General features: G+C 40.2%; 1 protein-coding gene across 1 annotated transcript in view; it reads right to left on the bottom strand.

The window, feature by feature from the left end:
* Positions 1–19529, bottom strand: part of LOC124613222 (protein adenylyltransferase Fic-like) — a 93151-nt gene that overhangs the window by 33031 nt on the left and 40591 nt on the right. The window contains exon 2 of the mRNA XM_047141894.1: positions 15318–15694. Coding sequence (XP_046997850.1) covers positions 15318–15694 — 377 coding nt within the window. The remainder of the gene's footprint in view (positions 1–15317; positions 15695–19529) is intronic.

Genomic DNA, 19529 nt, shown 5'->3' with positions numbered 1-19529 from the left:
TCTCAAAATATATGAGGGTCTCACTGAAGCCTTCACAGACCATAATTGTCATCCCAACCTTGTACAAAAACAAAAATGCTGTGCTTCCCAGTCTCCCTCCACCTCCCACAGAGAAGCATTCCCCTCGTAGCTCAGTACCACCCAGGACTGGAGCAACTGAATTACATTCTCCGCCAGGCTTTCGATTACCTCTCGTCATGACCCTGAGATGAGAAACGCCTTGCCTATTATCCTTCCCACCCCTCCCACAGTGGTATTCTGCTGTCCACCGAACCTACTCAATATACTTGTCCATCCCTACACAACTCCTGCTCCCTACCCTCTACCTCGTGGCTCATGTCCCTGTAACAGACCTAGATGCAAGACCTGTCCAATACACCCTCCCACCACCACCTACTCCAATCCAGTCACAAACATCACCTATCCTGTTAAAGGCAGGGCAACCTGTGAAACCAGTCATGTTATCTACAAGTTGCATTCTATGTCATGTTATCTACAAGCTGCATTCTATGTCGGCATGACAATCAACAAACTGTCTATCCACATGAACGAGCTCTGCCCAAGAAACAAGTGGACTACCCTGTTGCAGAGCATGCTGCCCACCAAGACAACTTTCATTTCAATGAATGCTTCACAGCTTGTGCCATATGGATCCTTCCCACCTTTTCTGAATTGCACAGGTGGAAACTTTCCCCACAATATCCTACATTCCCGTAACCCTTCTGGCCTCAACCTTCATTAATCATTGTCCTCAGTCATCCAGCCCCTCCCCTGTTCCATTCCAGCACTACACAACCCCAATCCACCATTGCACCCAGTCTTTTTACTTCTTTCTTTTTCCACTGTCCCCGACCCCCTGCACCTCTCCCCTGCCCACCATCTAACCTTCTGAATGCACATAGCTGCCCTACCATCTCTCCACCTTGTCTCTGCCTGCTCCCCAGTAGCACTTCACTATCCCCCAACCTCACCCCACCATCTGTCCCCCTCCCCACCCCAACCTCCTCCTTACCCCCACTTGGTTGTCTCCCCAATCATGTACCAGTGCTGCTGCCCGGTGTGTGGCTTCAGTTGGCACAGATTGCAGGTGTGTGTGTGTGTGTGTGTGTGTGTGTGTGTGTGTGTGTGTGTGTGTGTGTGTCATCTATTTTCAATGAAGGCCTTGCTGGCTGAAAGCTTATTTGTGAGTCTCTTTGTTGTGCCTATCTGGGGCTCAATATCTCCTGTATATGGTGAATGGCAACTTTCTTTTCATAATATTGGTACATTCCATCCTGGATTTTCCATTCTTTGATGAAGTACCTTGTATTATCATGTCCCTGAATGAAACAGTGAGATTATAGAGAAAAAGTCATATAGAAAAATCGGCTGACATGTCAAGTCTAAGTGCAAACCTAAAAGATAAATCTGATCTACCATGAGACACAAGATTTAAATCACATATGATGGTGTCACACAAAAACATTGTATACACACACAAATTAATAACGTAAAATAGGATGCAATAAGTGATACTCTGTTCAGCACTTCACATCTATGTTTTATATTAGCACTGACTGACATATGTATGTCTTCTAATTCTCAATGTGGATGTAATAGTCAAATCATCTAAATACATAGTCTAATTGACAAATAAGGTACCTGCTATGGTACAGCCACAGCTTACATGGAGGACATATATTATTGTAGTAATCTTAACCCCCCCCCCCCCCCCAACTTCCTTCACTTTTCCTTTTAAATCCTTACACATACAGATCATTTTATCTTACAACATTTACATAATTATACGAAAAAAAATTAAATCCCTTGTATTCTATGTAAATCAAGTCATTTACTGCCAAATCCCCGACAGATACAATCTGCTGTTAACATCTTTAAACTGATACTTATAGGGCAGTTTCATTCACAGTGTCATAATGCAATTTATAATAACAAAAATAATTAATTTTTTACAATGTAATGTAATTATATAGATCAAAACTCTACTCACCATGTGGTGACAGAAGAACACGTATATAAAAAAAAGTTTTACTTATGCAAGCTTTAGGAGCCAGTGGCTGCTCCTTCCAGCAGAAGCATGGAAGGGGAAGGAAGAGGGGAGGGGAGAAGGAAAAAGACTGGAGAGGTTTAGGAAAAGGTTTAGAGTTCGGTGAAGTCACCCAGAACCCGGGGTCAAGGGAAACCTACCACCCTTTTCCTTCGCCCCTCTTCCTTACCCTTAACCCTTCTGCTGGAAGAAGGAGCCATTCGCTCTGAAAGTTTGATACATGAAACCTTTGTTTATGTGTGTGTTCTCCTGCTGCCACTTGTGAGTAGATTTTTCATCCATCTAATAGCTAATTTTTAGGTAATTAGCTCCCCTGTTCAAGCTACATAAATTTATGATTTCACTATTTGTTTTCAGATGCTTTTGTTTCTTTTACACAGCCTTTTCATTATACCTTGGATTACGGTATACGTATTTTTATAAGTGGCTGTATGATATTTTTATGTGTAATGTAAAATGTTTTCTTTTGACATACCAGATTTATACCTTTAATTACTTATAGAGATTTGACATTTGGGCTCTGCTAACCTGATTGATAAATATGGTAAGGTTGGATCACTGACAGTTTTGGAGAATGAAGTTTGTTAGTGGTAGATCCCTGACAGATAGGCACTGCGATTGTGATTTTGTATATAGATACTACTGGACATTTTGTTCACATATGGATTTATAAAGGATCAAGATGGGAAAATATTGACCAACAAAAGTGAAATACAAAACAGATGGAAGACATACTTTTCACAACTTTTCAGCTGCAATGACCCACACGCTTACTTTAAATTGGAAGAACCTGATACAATTGATACAGCTGATACAATTCCTACCCCATCAGTAAATGAAATACAGAAAGCAATAAAGAAATTAAAGAATAACAAGGCTTGTGGCGAGGATAAGATATACGTTGAGTTATTAAAGAATGGAGGCCCACAACTGGAATTAGAAATACAAGTGTTAATAGAAACAATTTGGACGACAGAAACCATTTCTGCAGATTGGATAACTGCAATTGTGTGCCCCATATTTAAGAAGAATGACCCACTAGTTTGTGATAACTACAGAGGAATTGCCTTACTGGATGTCACCTACAAAATGTTATTGAGCTACCTATTAAACAGGCTGATACCAATAACAGAAGAACTGATTGGGGACTACCAACGCGGTTTCTGCAGAAACAGATCCACATTAGATCACTTATTCACCCTAAGACAAGTAACTGAGAAGGCGTGGGAATTCAATGTAGATGTCCACATATTATTCGTAGATTTTAAAAAGGCCTATGAAGCATACACCGACAGACACTCCTAAATATAATGAAGGACTCTGAAATACCATCAAAATTAATCAGATTAGTTAAAATGTTTATAGATGAAACTTTATGTCGCATAAAGACACCAGTAGGAGAAACTGAAGATTTTAAGGTGTTCACTGGACTGAGACAAGGGGATGCCATTTCACCTATTTTATTTAACCTTGTCCTAGAGAAGATTGATAGAGAATTTTCTAAAACCTGTCCACAAGGGATTCAGCTACAGGATGTGAATATTACACGACTTGCCTATGCAGATGATGTAGCACTAATAAGTAGTTCCAAAAGAGAATTAATCAGAATGATGCAAAATTACTACAAAAGTGCTGAGAAAACAGGATTACATGTTAATTATATATAAAAACAAAGATGAGGTGACTTACCGAACAAAAGCGCTGGCAGGTCGATAGATACACAAACAAACACAAACATACACACAAAATTCAAGCTTTCGCAACAAACTGTTGCCTCATCAGGAAAGAGGGAAGGAGAGGGGAAGACGAAAGGAAGTGGGTTTTAAGGGAGAGGGTAAGGAGTCATTCCAATCCCGGGAGCGGAAAGACTTACCTTAGGGGGAAAAAAGGACAGGTATACACTAGCACACACGCACATATCCATCCACACATACAGACACAAGCAGACATATTTCTGCTTGTGTCTGTATGTGTGGATGGATATGTGCGTGTGTGCTAGTGTATACCTGTCCTTTTTTCCCCCTAAGGTAAGTCTTTCCGCTCCCGGGATTGGAATGACTCCTTACCCTCTCCCTTAAAACCCACTTCCTTTCGTCTTCCCCTCTCCTTCCCTCTTTCCTGATGAGGCAACAGTTTGTTGCGAAAGCTTGAATTTTGTGTGTATGTTTGTGTTTGTTTGTGTATCTATCGACCTGCCAGCGCTTTTGTTCGGTAAGTCACCTCATCTTTGTTTTTATATATAATTTTTCCCACGTGGAATGTTTCCTTCCATTATATGGATTACATGTTAATGAAGAAAAGACAGAATACCTACACATAAGTAAGAAAACCAGAAAGATGCACCTCTGACTGTAGATGGATTCAATTTCAAGACTGTTGACCACTTCAAGTACCTAGGAAGTCCTTTTAGTAATAACAACAGAACAGATATAGAAATAGATGCCCGTTTATCAACAGCAAACAAGACACTTTTTAGTTTCATCAAAATTCTAAGAAAGAGATCACTTAGCAGTAACTTCAAAATCCACTTATATCAATCGACCATTATACCTGTGATGTTAAACGGACGTGAAACATTAATATTTAGAAAGAAAGATGAAGAAAAACTGTTAATATTCAAAAGAAAAGTACTAAGGAAAATTTTTGGGCTGGTATATGACGAAAATAACATGGAATGGAGAATAAGAAGAAATGAAGAATTAAGAGATCTGTACGAACATCGTAACATTGTCGAAGTGCTCAAGAGGAGAAGGTTGAATTGGGCAGGCTATATAGCAAGAATGACACAGAATAGACTACCTAGAATGGCATTCTGCAGAACAACAGATGGAACGAGAGGTAGAGGGAGACCCAGAATCAGATGGTGGGATAACATTCAGGAGGACACAATGAGGATGAACAGCAGCAGCAACTGGACAAACAGCGCATTGGACAGGCAGAAGTGGAAGAGGCTTATACAGCAGGCGTATGGTTGATAATGCCCTTGCCACATGTAAAGTAAAGTAAAGTATGGCTTAATGTAAGAGAGAATGTTATTACTGTTTAAGTGTACATGCTATTGGTCTCTCTCAATATATTTCTCATTATACTTTACATAATACCAATGACACCATCATATGTGATTTAAATCTAGTTTCTGTTGGTACATTATGTTTATCTTTCAGTTTTGTGCTTAAGAATTGACACTGATCCATTTTTGTCATAAAATCTTCTTGTTATTTTCGGTTTAGTCCAACTGTTTTATGCAAGACATAATAATAGAGTACTTGATCATTCGGATTTTATGCTAGATGGAATCCCTGGAGGGAATGCAATCTTCTTTTTGAGAAACATTATTGAGAAAATTTAGACAACTGGCATTTGAAGCTGACTGCTGAACGATTCTACTGCCACCAACATACATCACGTATAAGGACAACAAAGATAAGATACGGAAATTAGGGATCATAAGAGGCATACAGACACTCGTTTTTCCCTCACTCTATTTGCGAGTGTAAGAGGAGGGAAAATGACAAGTAGTGGTACAGGCTACCCTCTACCATGCACCATATGATGGCTTGTGGAGTATGTATGTAGATGTACACTGCTTTTACTATTTGATAAGATTTCAATATGACGTGTTAGGATGTTGACTTACATGCCCAAGTATTTTTCTTTTTAACAGACCTATGCATAGGTGTGGAATCAGGACCAAATTTCAGCTTATGGCTGATACTGATTATTTTCCAGATGTTTTACTTGATTAAGACATACTGTCAGTAAGACAATTTTTTTTTATTTTTATTACACTCCTTTTGACTTGTATAAAAATGATGTATAAGATAACTGCATATTATCACAACCCTTGTTTGACTACTTCTTCTTCACTGATATTCCTCCACATGTCTTAGGTATCTGCTGCTCTTTTCCACCCCTGGACTCCCATACTGGTGAGATCCACTATTATGTCATCAATTGTTTGACTAATACCTCATTTTTCCACTGACTGTGTACCTCTCTGTAAGGATATTATGTCGTACTTCACTTTATTCATATGACCTTTGGCTTAGCTTTGTGACCTTTAGGATTGCACTTAAAATATGGACTATCAGTAGTCTACTTCTTGCTGTTTGAGACAGTGTCGTAATGCTCAGTACTAATGTTTCTTAAATTTTTCATGTCATTCAGTGTTTTTCATGCCACATTTAAAATCATGAATGTCGTGTGATGTTGCCTCTGTAAAAGATATTTTCTGTAAGTATTTAAATTCTTCAATAATGATTTCCTGGGTAAATTGTATTTTGGTTTCAAATTTCACTATTTTCTGTTGCTTTCGTTTAAAGTGTATAGCACTGCGAAAATGAAATTATGACCAAAGTTGGTCATGAACAAACTGACTAACAAGCCAGGATTCCAGCCATCATACACTTCAACAAATATATTGATGCTGTTAATGGCTGACTGAAGAAAATCATCAAATTATGCTCTGTGCAAAATTCTACACAGCTGTTTTTCTTTCATTCCTTTCCCCAGTCCATGTTCTCCAGCTATTTTTCATTCCATTCCTTTTCCTACTACTTAATTCCAGTCACACATTTCAACTAAACTTTAATCTCCTGTAACTATTTCAATAATTTCCTTTATCTCATCATACATTCTCTCAATCTCGATTAAGAGCTAGGTGTCATGTAAATTTGATCCACAGTGGTGGGTGTTGGCCTTATGCCCATCTTGCATCGTATAATGAATTTGGCATGATGGTTATAGTTGCTTACCGACATTACTACTTGCTTATTCATTATTAGGCCAACTCCCGCGTCATATTGGATTTGGCGTTGAAAACCCTGTTCTGACCTGACCAGAAGGTCTATTATTCATGCTACCACACTTGCTAATCTGCACTATATTTGACTTCGACCTATCCATTGCCCTTTTTAAATTCTTGTAACCTCACAGCCCAGCTAAGAGTTCTAACATTTCGTGCTCCAACCCAGGACGCCAGTTTTGTTTTTCCTGATGGCTACATCCTTCTTTGTAGCCATGCCTGCAGATCAGAATGGGAGATTATTTTACCTCTGGATTATTTTACCAAAGTTGACTCCACTTTTATTCCACCATGTAGCAGAGCTGCGAGCCCTAAGAAAAAAATAACAGCTTTGGTTTCATCTCACTTTCAGCTGTACTCAGCACCAGTACAACTAGGCCAAGTTGCATAATGTTACAAAGCCATATCAGACAATTGCCCAGACTATGGAAAAGGCTGTTACCCCTGTTCAGGAACCCCCTGTTTGTCTGGTCACTCTATTGGTACCCCACTGTTGTAGTTGCACCTATGGTACGGCTGCCTGTATCACTGAGGCACTTTGCTTCCCTCCTCATCTTGTTCCATGGTTCGTTGAGGGCTGCAGTAGTTGTGATATGGAATAAAGTATCATCTTAGATCAGAAAAAGAACATTCAAGGTACTGTCCCATAATGAAGGTCACTCATTAACAGTAACACCACACATTTAATACTAGTAACAGAAAGTTGGCTGAAATTCAAAGTAAATATCAATGAAATATTAACTGTGGAATGCAGTTTATCTCGAAAGGGTAGGATGCATACCAATGGTGGGGATGTATTTACTGCTGCGCAAAACACTAATTTCTAATGAGATAAAGACAGGATCAGAATGCAAGGTATCCAAGTGAAAATAAGTAGCTAATACTAGCCTAAAATAGTAATTGGTTATTACTACATCAAGTATCAAAGTGGTGGAATATTTCTGAGTATGCCTGGAAAATGTCACTAATTACCTTCCCAATCATGTCACAGTGATAAGGGGAGATTCCACTCAGCCACCTATAGACAGGGAGACAAAGGCAAGGACTAAGAATCTTATGATGCTGAACTAAATGTATTTTCTGAAATTTACTCGAAGCAGTTGATGAGAAAGCTCACCCTTTAGGGGAACTTACTGATTTGTTAGTAACAAAAAGGCTCAAACTTCTCAATTCGATGAACACGGAGTCAGGAATCACTGTCTACAAAGCTGTTGTAGCATCACTGATCACAAGAACTGAATGAAATTTGAGGCAGAAGGATACTTCTAATTAACAAGTATGAAAGAAAAATCATTTTAAACCACTTGTTGTAGTGTTACATATCACTCTGGAAGAGCACTGTGTATCCCTACATGTGCCTTACTGATGAATGATGCTCATAAAAGAGAAAAATAATAAAACCAATGCTTAAACAGGACAGCACAAGTACAGTTTGGATTTATTATTTAGTTTTATGTTTGGAACCAGCACAATGGGCAATGTGTGTCTTCAAGATGGGAAACTTTGCGAGAGGAGGTACCTGTGTGGGTGCTATGTATATACTTCGTTAATTCTTGGCCTACAATGGAGTAGAACACTGTCCTGAGAATAAACTGAGGCAAATATAACAATGAATGCATTCTGTGCGAAACAAATAAGTTAAGCTCTCACTCCTTGATCTGTCAATTCTAGCCATGAATTCAGAAATTATAGCAATGTTGTCCACTGTAATAAGAAGTTCAACTACCGATAAAAACACACACTAATAACCAACAAAAACGAATCAACTGCTGGTGAATTTGTGTGTGTGTGTGTGTGTGTGTGTGTGTGTGTGTGTGTGTGTATGTGTGTGTGTGTGTGTGTGTGTGTGTGTTAAGGGTGCTGCATAATGAGGTTATCAGCATCCTTACAAAATCAGTAGAAACAAATGTGGTTGAAATGGAGGAAATGTGATAAAACTGGATAAAAATCAGTCAAAGATAAAATAGCACTCACTTTTACCCAGTCTCGTCCATTATCATCTGCACAATCACACTAGCTCACATCCAGGAAGATAGCATTAAAAGTGTTCATATGTTCTAAAACCGTCAAGTAAAACTAAGGAAGACAAGAGTGAACCTAAAACAGATTCACAGGAATGTGTAGCTGGCTGTTCATTTAGCAAAAATGTGGATGAACCAGCCAACCCAACAACACATTAAAAACATTGGCCTATGATTTTACTTAGCAAACTGAACAATTCACAAAACCTTAAAAGTCGTACCACATTCGTTTCATTGTTAGCTAAAACAGAGGGCACATCTGTCGGCAAATGACCTGCTGTCTTTTGGTCCAAAGTAAAACACAATCTATTAAACCATGCCACACCTGTTGCCGGAGCAAGAACCCAAGCGTCATAGGCCTGTGGCCTATGCGAAAATGAGAAAGGAGGACCTCATCCCACCTGCAAGGCTTTAAGGAGGTAGGCAGCTGTGGACTTTACTAGACAAGCTTATTAACTGTCATTTCCAGCCATTCCTCTTCCCATCAATGCATGACTCTGTACCTCAACAGTGAGGCAATGGCATACAGGGGGATGGCACACTGAACTAACTGAGGATCGCAACACACCTCCTTGGCTGCTATATCCGGCATTTTGTTCCCTACAATACCCATGTGCCCTGGCACCCAGCAGAAGGATACCTCTTTCCCCAGCCTTTGTATTGAAGGAAAGCGTCCTGGATAATCTGGATTAGTTTACCTGCTGGGTAGTTTACCTGCTGGGTAGTTTACCTGCTGCAAGCACAGTAGAGAATTAAAGGCACTAAGGGAATCAGATGAGAAAAGAAATTCAGCACTTTAAACATGTTGCATCTTTTCCATGCCTGCTATATTGCATATAATTCCATGTAAAGTCTTGAGGCAGTAGGACCTTGAGGACATGATCAGGGGAAACTAAAGAGCAACTAACAGAGTTTATATCCATCCATAAATACAGATACAGAGTTGTGGTGCTCGTCATCAAATAAAGTATTAAAGACATAACCAGGAGTGAAACCTATCCTGTACTGCACTAAACCTAAAATTAATCTGGGCCATTGCAGTAACCAGGGTGGAGAGTGCTTAAAACCCTGAAGTTGGGGTTGTACTTGCTTTACACCAAATGATTCCTTCATATGCTGCATGTGGATCCCAAATGGGCTTGTTTGTGTGTGATTGGAGTAAAGGTATTCCAGAGATAGAAGAGTAACAGTATCGTATGCAGGTGAATTTGGAGCAGTGAGGAATTTAGTGAGCTGCCACACCATGAGGAGCTGCTGTCTACATCTACATCTACATGGGTACTCTGCAAAGTATTACAACAAAGTGCATGGCACCTTCACCTTCACAATAATTCTTTATTATTCCAATCTCAAACAGTGCACAGAAAAAACGAACACCTACAGCTTTATGTGCCAATTCTGATTTCCCTTATTTTATTATTATGATCGTTTCTTCCTATGTAGGTGAGCATCAACAAAATATTTTCACATTCGGCGGAGAAAGCTGGTGACTGAAATATTGTGAGAAGATTCTGTTACTACGAAAAATGCCTTTTTTTAATTACATTCACCCCAAATCCTGTCTTGTGTCAGTGACTCTCTCTCCCCTATTTCACAATAATACAAAATGTGCTGCTCTTCTTTGAACTTTCTCAGTTTACTCTGTCAATCCTATCTGGTAAGGATCTCAAACTGCACAACAGTATCCCAAAAGAGGATGTACAAGCATAGTGTAGGCAATCTCTTTAGTAAATATGTTACATTCTGCCAATAAAAAGTGTCTTTGGTTTGTCTTCCCTACAATATTTTCTGTGTGTTCTTTCCAATTTAAGCTGTTTGTAATTGTAATTCCTATGTATTTAGTTGAATTTATGGCATTTAGATTTCACTGATTTATCATGTAACACAAGTTTAACAGATTCCTTTTAGCATTCATGTGGATGACCTCATACGATTCTTTATTTAGAGTCAATTGCCAATTTCCACACCGCAAATTGTTTTGCAATCTGTTTTCATCTTCTGATGACTTTCTAGATGATAAATGACAGCATTACCTGCAAACAACCTAAGATGGCTGCTAATATTCATCTCCTAAATCATTTATATAGATAAGGAACAGCAGAGGGCCTATAAAATAACCTTGCGGAACACCAGAAATCGCTTCTGTCTCATTTGATGACTTTCCGTCAATTACTACAAACTTTGACCTCTCTGACAGGAAATCATGAATCCAATCACATAACTGAGACAATATCCTATAAGCACGCAATTTCAAGATCTAGGTCCTCAGGTGATGCCAGAATCTCCACCGCATCCTCAGACGCAGAGCTTGTAGGTACTGGTGGTGTGGGTGCCACTGCAATTTCCTTGGTCTTAGGGGTCTTCTTTTTGGATTTGTCTTGCTGCTCCTTGTGTTTCCCTGGCTGGGAGGACTTCACTGACTCAGTCTCCAGGACTGAGGATGAGCATGAAGGCCTATGACCGGCTGCTTTTGAGCTCTTCAGCCACAGGAGGGTGTCTTCTTTCCCACCAGCAGAAACCTGGGATGGGAGTGACCCAAGGGACCCCTTCCTAGCGAGAGAAGCCGAAGAAGACTTACTTCTCCGGCTTAGAAATGAGGACGGACATCCCTGATGGTTTGGGGGGGGGGGGGGGGGGAGTGGGTGTTGCTCCTGAGGTAGATGGTGCAGGAGAAACAGGGAGGGAAATGCCCCCCACCATCAAGGAGGCAGGTGTAGTCTTCCAGGTCTGAGAGGTTACTGGAGTTGGCGGAGCTGATGGGGCCGGAACTGTTGTAGCGGCGGCGTAAGATGATGTCACACATACAGGATGTAGGCGTTCAAATTTTCTCTTAGCCTCTGTGTAGGTCAGTCAGTCCCGGGTCTTATATTCTATGATTTTTCTCTATTTCTGTAAAATCCTGCAGTCTGGCTAGCAGTTGACACTGATGGGAGGCGAGGCACATGGAGTATTGGGATGTGATGGATTTCTACAACTCGACATGTGATGCTGGAAGTGCAGCAGGAAGACATATCGCCAAACTTTCAGCACTTAAAGCACTGCATTGAGGGAGGGATATAGGGCCTTATGTCGCAGCGGTAAACCATCACCTTGATCTTCTCGGGCAACGTATCACCCTTGAAGGCCAAGATGAAGGCACTGGTGGCAACCTGATTATCTCTTGGACCCTGATGGACATGCCAGACGAGATGTACACCTCACTGCTCTAAATTGGGGTGCAGCTCATTGTCAGATTGCAGAAGAAGGTCTCTGTGAAATATGATACCCTGGACCATATTTAAGCTCTTATGGGGTGTGATGGTTACACAAACATCCTCCAGCTTGTCACAAGTGAGTAACGTCCGTGACTGGGCAGAAGATGCTGTTTTGATCAAGACTGATCCAGATCTCATTTTGGACAATCCCTCCACCTCCCTAAACTTGTCCTCTAAATGCTCAACAAAAAGCTGAGGCTTCATCATCATGAAAGATTCCCCATCAGCTCTCAAACATACAAGGTACCAGGGCAAATATCATCCGCTGCCATCCTTAGCCTGACATTCCTCCCATGGTGCGGCCAGCGATGGGAATGATTTGCAGCTGTACTTCTATGCGTTGAATTGAGCTAGTGAATGCTTAGAGACTGCTGGTGATTCACCACCAGCAAGAGACAATGGACTATGCTTCATCCCATGTCATCCGTCCTGATGCCACCCACTCCGACCAAGGGCCATCCCCACGGGCGCCACCCAGCCACAGCAAAGGCCACCTGGTAGGAAGGCCATTGCCAGGGGGATGTGCATCTACCCCTTGGCATACGTGGAGAGTTAATGGTGCAGGCATCAGCAGAGCAATCCCAGTGTGGTTACAAGGCTACAACCAGCAGGGTACATGGCGGCCCCACCACAATGGACTGGATACCGTGTTGGATATCAGGTGCAAAGAAGTCCATGGTCATTGTTGATGCAGGAAGCGACACTGCAAAGTGCATGGTGGAAAACGCACCCAGGAAGTTGTCTTCACCCAAAAGATGGGGCGGTGGAGGGGGGGGGGGGGGCGAGTGGAGGGAAAAATCAGAACACAGTCTGGTGCAGACAATGACAGAAGAGGAAAGGGAAGGGCAAAAGTTAAGGTGAGGCAGAGAGAAACAGGTTAGCAGAGGTTTGGGCCAAGAGGATTGTGAGAATGTAGGGCATGCTGGAAACACAATTTCCACCTCCGAATTCAGAGAAACTAATGTTGGAAGGAGGTATCCAAATGGCTGGTGCAGTAGAACAGCTGCTGAAGTCATTTTCATTGTGGTGTGCAGCATGTTCGGCAACTTGACAGTTGCCAGTAGACAGCTGGTAACATGTTTTGCCCACATATAATGCTACACAGTAATTGCAGCATATCTGGTATATATCAAGACTGCTTTTATAGGGTAAGAAATGGCTGTTAATGGACAGCAGTAAAAGGTGGCCGGTGGGTGTATGGGACAGGTCTTGCACTTTGGTTGTCCACATGGGAATGACCCATGTGGTGCAGGATTATACTATAGTGTAGAAAAACAGCTTCCAGTTGTCTTGGAGAGGATAAATGCAGGTCCTGTATGGTTTTCAAGGGAATATTATCCATTCTTCTTGTAAAATAATGGCAAGTTCAGGTCACGATGATAGAGGTGGAAAGGTATCATGCACCCCTCTCTCCAAAGCAGACCACAAAAGCTCAATAATATTGAGTATGGTGGCTGTGGTGGTCAAGGGTGTTGCAACTATTCATTCTCGTGCTCACAAAACCAGTCCTGGACAATGAGAGCGAGTTAACTGTGGTCCTGTCATCTTGGAATACAACATCACCATTAAGGAACAAAAACTGTACCACGGGGTGGCTCTGATTAACCAAAATAGTTAAACAACCCTTTGCAGTAATGCCAGCTTGCAAAGTAACCACAGGGGTCAAGGAATACTGCAATATAACTGCCCAAACAATCAATGAACCCCCACAATGCTTCACCTTTGGCACCAAGAAGTCTCCATTGATGATTTGGAACAGGATACACTAGGTATAAATTCCAAAACTAGGAAACTGCATGAAACAAGACTCATCCAAGTGAATGACATTCTTCCTTTTTTTTTACAGTTTTGTGTTTTCTTTTTCTTAATTAATAAAAGGTTTTTCCATTTTTATCCATATTTTGCAGGTTTGAATGAGATTGTACTCCATACATATAAAGTTTGAATTAAAATGCCTTGAGTTTCATTTTTTTCGTGTTTTATTAATTTGCACAATGCATTTTAGACCCTGTGGATCCATCTTCAGGTGCAATTCCTGTAATACGTAATTTACATTTGCTCTGGAATGAGGTGAAATGCATTTTCTGAACGACGAGGGAAGAACATTTTTAATCTTTTGAGGTCAGCACAAGTTGGTTTTTTCATACAATGAGTTGTACACAAACATACACCTTGAGTGACATGGTGTACGACAACAGTATGAATAAACCAATGTATGCTGACATCAAAAGGTTAAAAATGTTCTTCCTTGTTTGTTCAGAAAATGCATTTCATCCAACTCAAGTGCAAATGTAAATTAGGTATTAGACGATTTGCACCTGAAGATGGGCCCACAGAGCCCAAAATACATTGTGTAATTTAATAATGCGAAAAAAATTGTGACTGAAGGCATTTTTATTCAGATTTACTGTGTACAATGTTTTAAATCAAGAAACTCGAAATTTTACTCATATTACAATTTGATTACTAATTAATGAATTAATGCATGAGGGGGGAAAAGTAATTTTTCTCAAAGATCAGCAAAGATATTGTCTTTGTGTAACAGTTTATCTGAAGGAGAAGAGAAGAAGAAGAAAATTCCCAAACAACAGTGATTATAATTTTAAACTGTGAGGCATGACTCTCAGTAAGCTTCAAAAATTGTGGAGGAGCATAAAGCACATTAGATGTAATTACAGACTAACATTAATTGTGTTGCTTCTCAGCAGTTTTCAAATCATACTGGCTGCAACTGGAAGCTAACCCAAATAGAATGGAATCCCTTTGTTCTTCACAAACTTAAAAACATTTGTAAGTACATTATATGTTAGTGCACCTCCCTGTGATGTTTCTTGGGTAATGCTAAATTTGGACTATTTACCCCTCTGCGAAGGAGGAGCAACAATCAGGTAAACAGATATAAGGGGCAAGATGGGAATGAGTAAATTTTTCTACTATTAATAAAGCTATTTTTCTGAGTACACTGATACAAATACTTATACTCTGCACAGCACTTCTGGCACAGGACTATCCCTTTAAAAACATATTACAACTTTTTGAGTCCATGTGGCAAACACACAATATTCAATTTAATGTCCACACAAACGTGGGAACACAAGAGATGTTTTGAAACTAACTAACTTCTATACTGACTGAACTTTTTTTCCTTTTCTGCTGGTCAAAAGTATAAACAATAAATAAAACAACATTACCTGAAAATATGCTTCTTTTTTAGCACGGCGAAAAGCTGAATTAGAATCTGGAATTGCCGACAGTCGATCACGTTTTTCATCAATTCTTCCTAAAGTAAGTCGATCCATTTCTTCAACAATACGAGCTGTTCTTTGTCTATTAGCCAGGGCTCCTGAATGGCTAGGTGATACAGTTAGTGCTCTAAAGTACAACTGATCAGCCATTACAACATCATTTTGAGTTTGTTCTAAAAATTCACCATAATGGTTTAAAATATCAGGATGCTTCGGAGCAAGAGCAACGGCATGTTCAAATAACTTTAATGCTTTTTCATGTTTTCCACTATTTTTCATCTCTAAGGCAGCATGTAAAGAACAGACAGCTTCTGAATCCAATCCTGCAAATAATTACAGTGAATTCTTAAATGGTTGTGATAGTAACAACAAGAGTAGGTACATGAAAACAATAAGTAACTGATGAACATACCACTGAAATACAACTAGCATAGCTCTGCAGTTATCTAATTTCAGTTTTTGAAATGTTACATTACAGCAAAAAGAATAATTAAACAGAAGGTGCAATATCATCTTACGATTCCAGGCAATAAATTAATAATTAATGCTTTCTTTTCCATCAAATTTTCATATGATATTTCATTACTTGAAACTCTTACACGTTTGGTGCTCAGCAGGTTGTATTTGTTAAAATATTTAACAAATCTTATTAATTATTTCAAACAAACAATGAAATCCTGTCATCATTACATACAGAAATTTACAGAGCCATATAAAGGAACTTCCATTAAGACTGATACTTTTAAAATGATAATTTCCAGTTTCTAATATATTTTTTGTGCACTTTCATGTGTGGAAATATCCAGTACAATTTGCTGTTACCCCATGCAAGAGCTCATGCTTCTTGAATACTTGGAAATCATCAAAAAATTTCACCAAAGTGACAGCTCAGTTGTGGGTACTCACCGTTGTTCACCGGAGAATTACGTCACCACCTACGTTTCTCCAGTCAGGCTTATGCTGTACTATGGCCACAATTGAGAGAGATTTCACTCTGTACAACCAGAAGCTACCAAGAAGACAATGTAAAGTGTGAAGTGTGGAAAATATCACAGCAATAGTGGCCAATACTGAGGAAGAGCCAAGTGTGTCAGTTTCAATATGAACTCAAAGGTTGCACCTATCTGAGACATCAACCTGGAGAATCTTGTAAAAGGATTTGGGTTTGCATCCATTTTAAGTTGTATTGACTCAAGAGCTGAAGTCAAATGATCACAGACTGTATCGTGAATTTGCTGATTGAGCCACACAACAGTTGGATTCTGATATTAATTTTACCGGAAAAATCATTTTCTCAGGCAAGGAGCATTTTTGCCTCAGTGGCTTTGTCAATACGCAAAATTGTTGTTATTGGAGTGGGAAGAACCCAGAAATTGTCCGTGAGGTGCCATCGCATTCAGAAAAACTCACTGTGTGGTGTGATTGATAGCGTTTTGGCGTCATTGCACTTCCTTTATTTTGAGATGATGAAAGAAAAACCACTGGCGACTACTACAGAACCATGTTATGTGAATTTCTATGGGCATAACTTGAGACCACAGATGTTGAAAACATATAGTTCTAACAGGATGGTGCTATGTGCCGCACACCTGATGCTATGTCCAATTTACTGAGGGAGAAGTTGGGCAACTGTATCATCTAAACACATGCATCTACAAACTGGCTGCCATGGTTGTGTATATAACACCCATGATTTTTTTTTTTTTTTTCTCTGCGGTTACATCAACACCCAGGTCTATGCTGACAAGCCATAAACTTCGGAACATTGGAGGAAAACATTCGTCAAGCTATCACAGACCACTGATGCTGTGTGCGTGCGTGTGTGTGTGTGTGTGTGTGTGTTCAAAGTCATGGTGGACATTTGAACAATATTTTGTTCAGAACATAACTGCAATTTCTAATCTTGAAAATAAAGCACAGTTTATGTACTGAGTGTTTTTTAAGCTTCAGTCTTAATGAAACATCCTTTAAACCCGCATGAGTACTTGTTCAGAGTCTACAAGTGATGAGCATGGAAAAAGTAGTAAAATGGTGAACTGAACTCGTTCAAGTTGGCAAGTTGTGGCTTATACTATTACTATGTCCAGTACTGGTGCCATGGACAAGTCCATCTTACAAACTGAAAATGGACAGTATCAATTTAAGCTGAGCCTACCATTTCTGTGACAGTCATACGTCACTGAAAAGTGAGATATTCCACAATTATGTACTATATCTTTTGGACCAATCTGATGTATCATCTTCCCACAGGACACAAAAACAAAGTCTCATTCTCTGAAGTGTCCAGATTTATTCATGTACTCTAGAAGGTTGAGAGGAGCATTATAAAATACAGGAAATCCTTCTATGACCAACTCTTGCTCTCTTTAAATGGCCATCTTACTTCTTCCCTTACAACAGAGAACAGAGATTGGTTTTCAGCTGAACATATGAACATTAACTTCCTTGATGCTTCACATCTACATCATATTACAGAAACTGGATGATAAGAGGATGTGTGTATGTAACTAACAATACTAACAAACTGCATAAATTACGATCATAATTCCTTTCCATTATGTCTGTGTATAGCTTAGTAGGTGGAGTACTGTCTATGAAATGCAGTGATCCACATTCAAGTCTTCTGAGATAGCCAGAAGAAAGCACACTGTTTAGCTACTGTGTGCCCACAGTAAAAGAATATGAGGTGCCATGGTGGATGGGAACAGCTTGATACCAGACATGCAATTAACTAACTAAATGAGGAGATGAGGGTCTGACAGAGAGTATGAAGTTTGAAAGGAACTATGGATCGCAAGCAACTAATCCACAATACAAGGGGTGAAATGGAAAATATTTCATTCTGCAGTTGACTTCCTTTTAGGTAGATGTGATTCCTGAAGAAAGTATTAAAGGAGGAAAAAAATTACACTCAATCCTTGTCACCAGTATTAGTTAAGATTACTATAAGACTAACATACTGTTACTAAAGATGTAAGGTGTCACTTCCAGCATATATTTTCAACACAGTAAGAAATCTCTGTAGAGTCATAGATATCCTTTGAGAAATGATTCTATCAATGGGCACTGCGAGAACAGAATATGTCAGCAGGAAACACACACATCAAAAAAAGTTGTGCATCACCTCAGTTCTGAGAGTTCCAGAGCCTGTACAGAAAATTGGAATAGAGATCAACATAAATATCATTTCTGCCCTTTTTACTGCCCATGAAAAACACACTTTGCTTGTTGTACCACCATACAGCGAGACCTTCAGAGGTGGTGGTCCACCCCAAAACAGCAGGGAACCTCCACCTTGCTGCACTCGCTGAACGGGGTGTCTAAGGCGTTCGCCCTGACCGGGTTGCCTCTAAACACGTCTCTGACGATTGTCTGGTTGAAGGCATATGCGACACTCATCGGTGAAGAGTATGTGATGCCAATCCTGTGCGGTCCACTCGGCATGTTGTTGAGCCCATCTGTACCGCGCTGCATGGTGTCGTGGTTGCCAAGATGGATCTCGCCATGGACGTCGGGAGTGAAGTTGTGCATCATGCAGCCTACTGCGCACTGTTTGAGTTGTAACACGACGTCCTGTGGCTGCAAGAAAAGCATTATTCAACATGGTGGCGTTGCTGCCAGGATTCCTCTGAGCCATAATCCGTAGGCAGCAGTCATCCACTGAAGTAGTAGCCCTTGGGCGGCCTGAGCGAGGCATCTCATCAACAGTTCCTGTCTCTCTGTATCTGCTCCATGTCCAAACAACATCGCTTGGGTTCACTCTGAGACACTTGGACACTTCCCTTGTTGAGAACCCTTCCTGGCATTAAGTAACAATGCGGATGCAATCCAGCTGCGGTATTGACTGTCTAGGCATGGTTGAACTAGAGACAATACAAGCCGTGTACATCCTCCCTGGTGGAATGACTGGAACTGATCAGTTGTTGGACCCCCTCCATCTAATAGGCGTTGCTCATGCATGGTTGTTTACATCTCTGGGTGGGTTTAGTGCCATCTCTGAACAGCCAAAGGGACTGTGTCTGTGATATAATATCCACAGCCAACATCTATCTTCAGGTGTTCTGGGAACAGGGATGATGCAAAACTTTTTTTTATGTGTGTAAGATCACAACAGCTTAATGGCCACTTGAAGAATTATTGATAAAAATGTGTATACAT

This window comes from Schistocerca americana, chromosome 4, assembly GCF_021461395.2.
Source record: "Schistocerca americana isolate TAMUIC-IGC-003095 chromosome 4, iqSchAmer2.1, whole genome shotgun sequence".
Lineage (NCBI taxonomy): Eukaryota > Metazoa > Arthropoda > Insecta > Orthoptera > Acrididae > Schistocerca > Schistocerca americana.
Note: the sequence above shows the minus strand (reverse complement) of the source record. Positions and strands in the feature narration are given on the sequence as shown.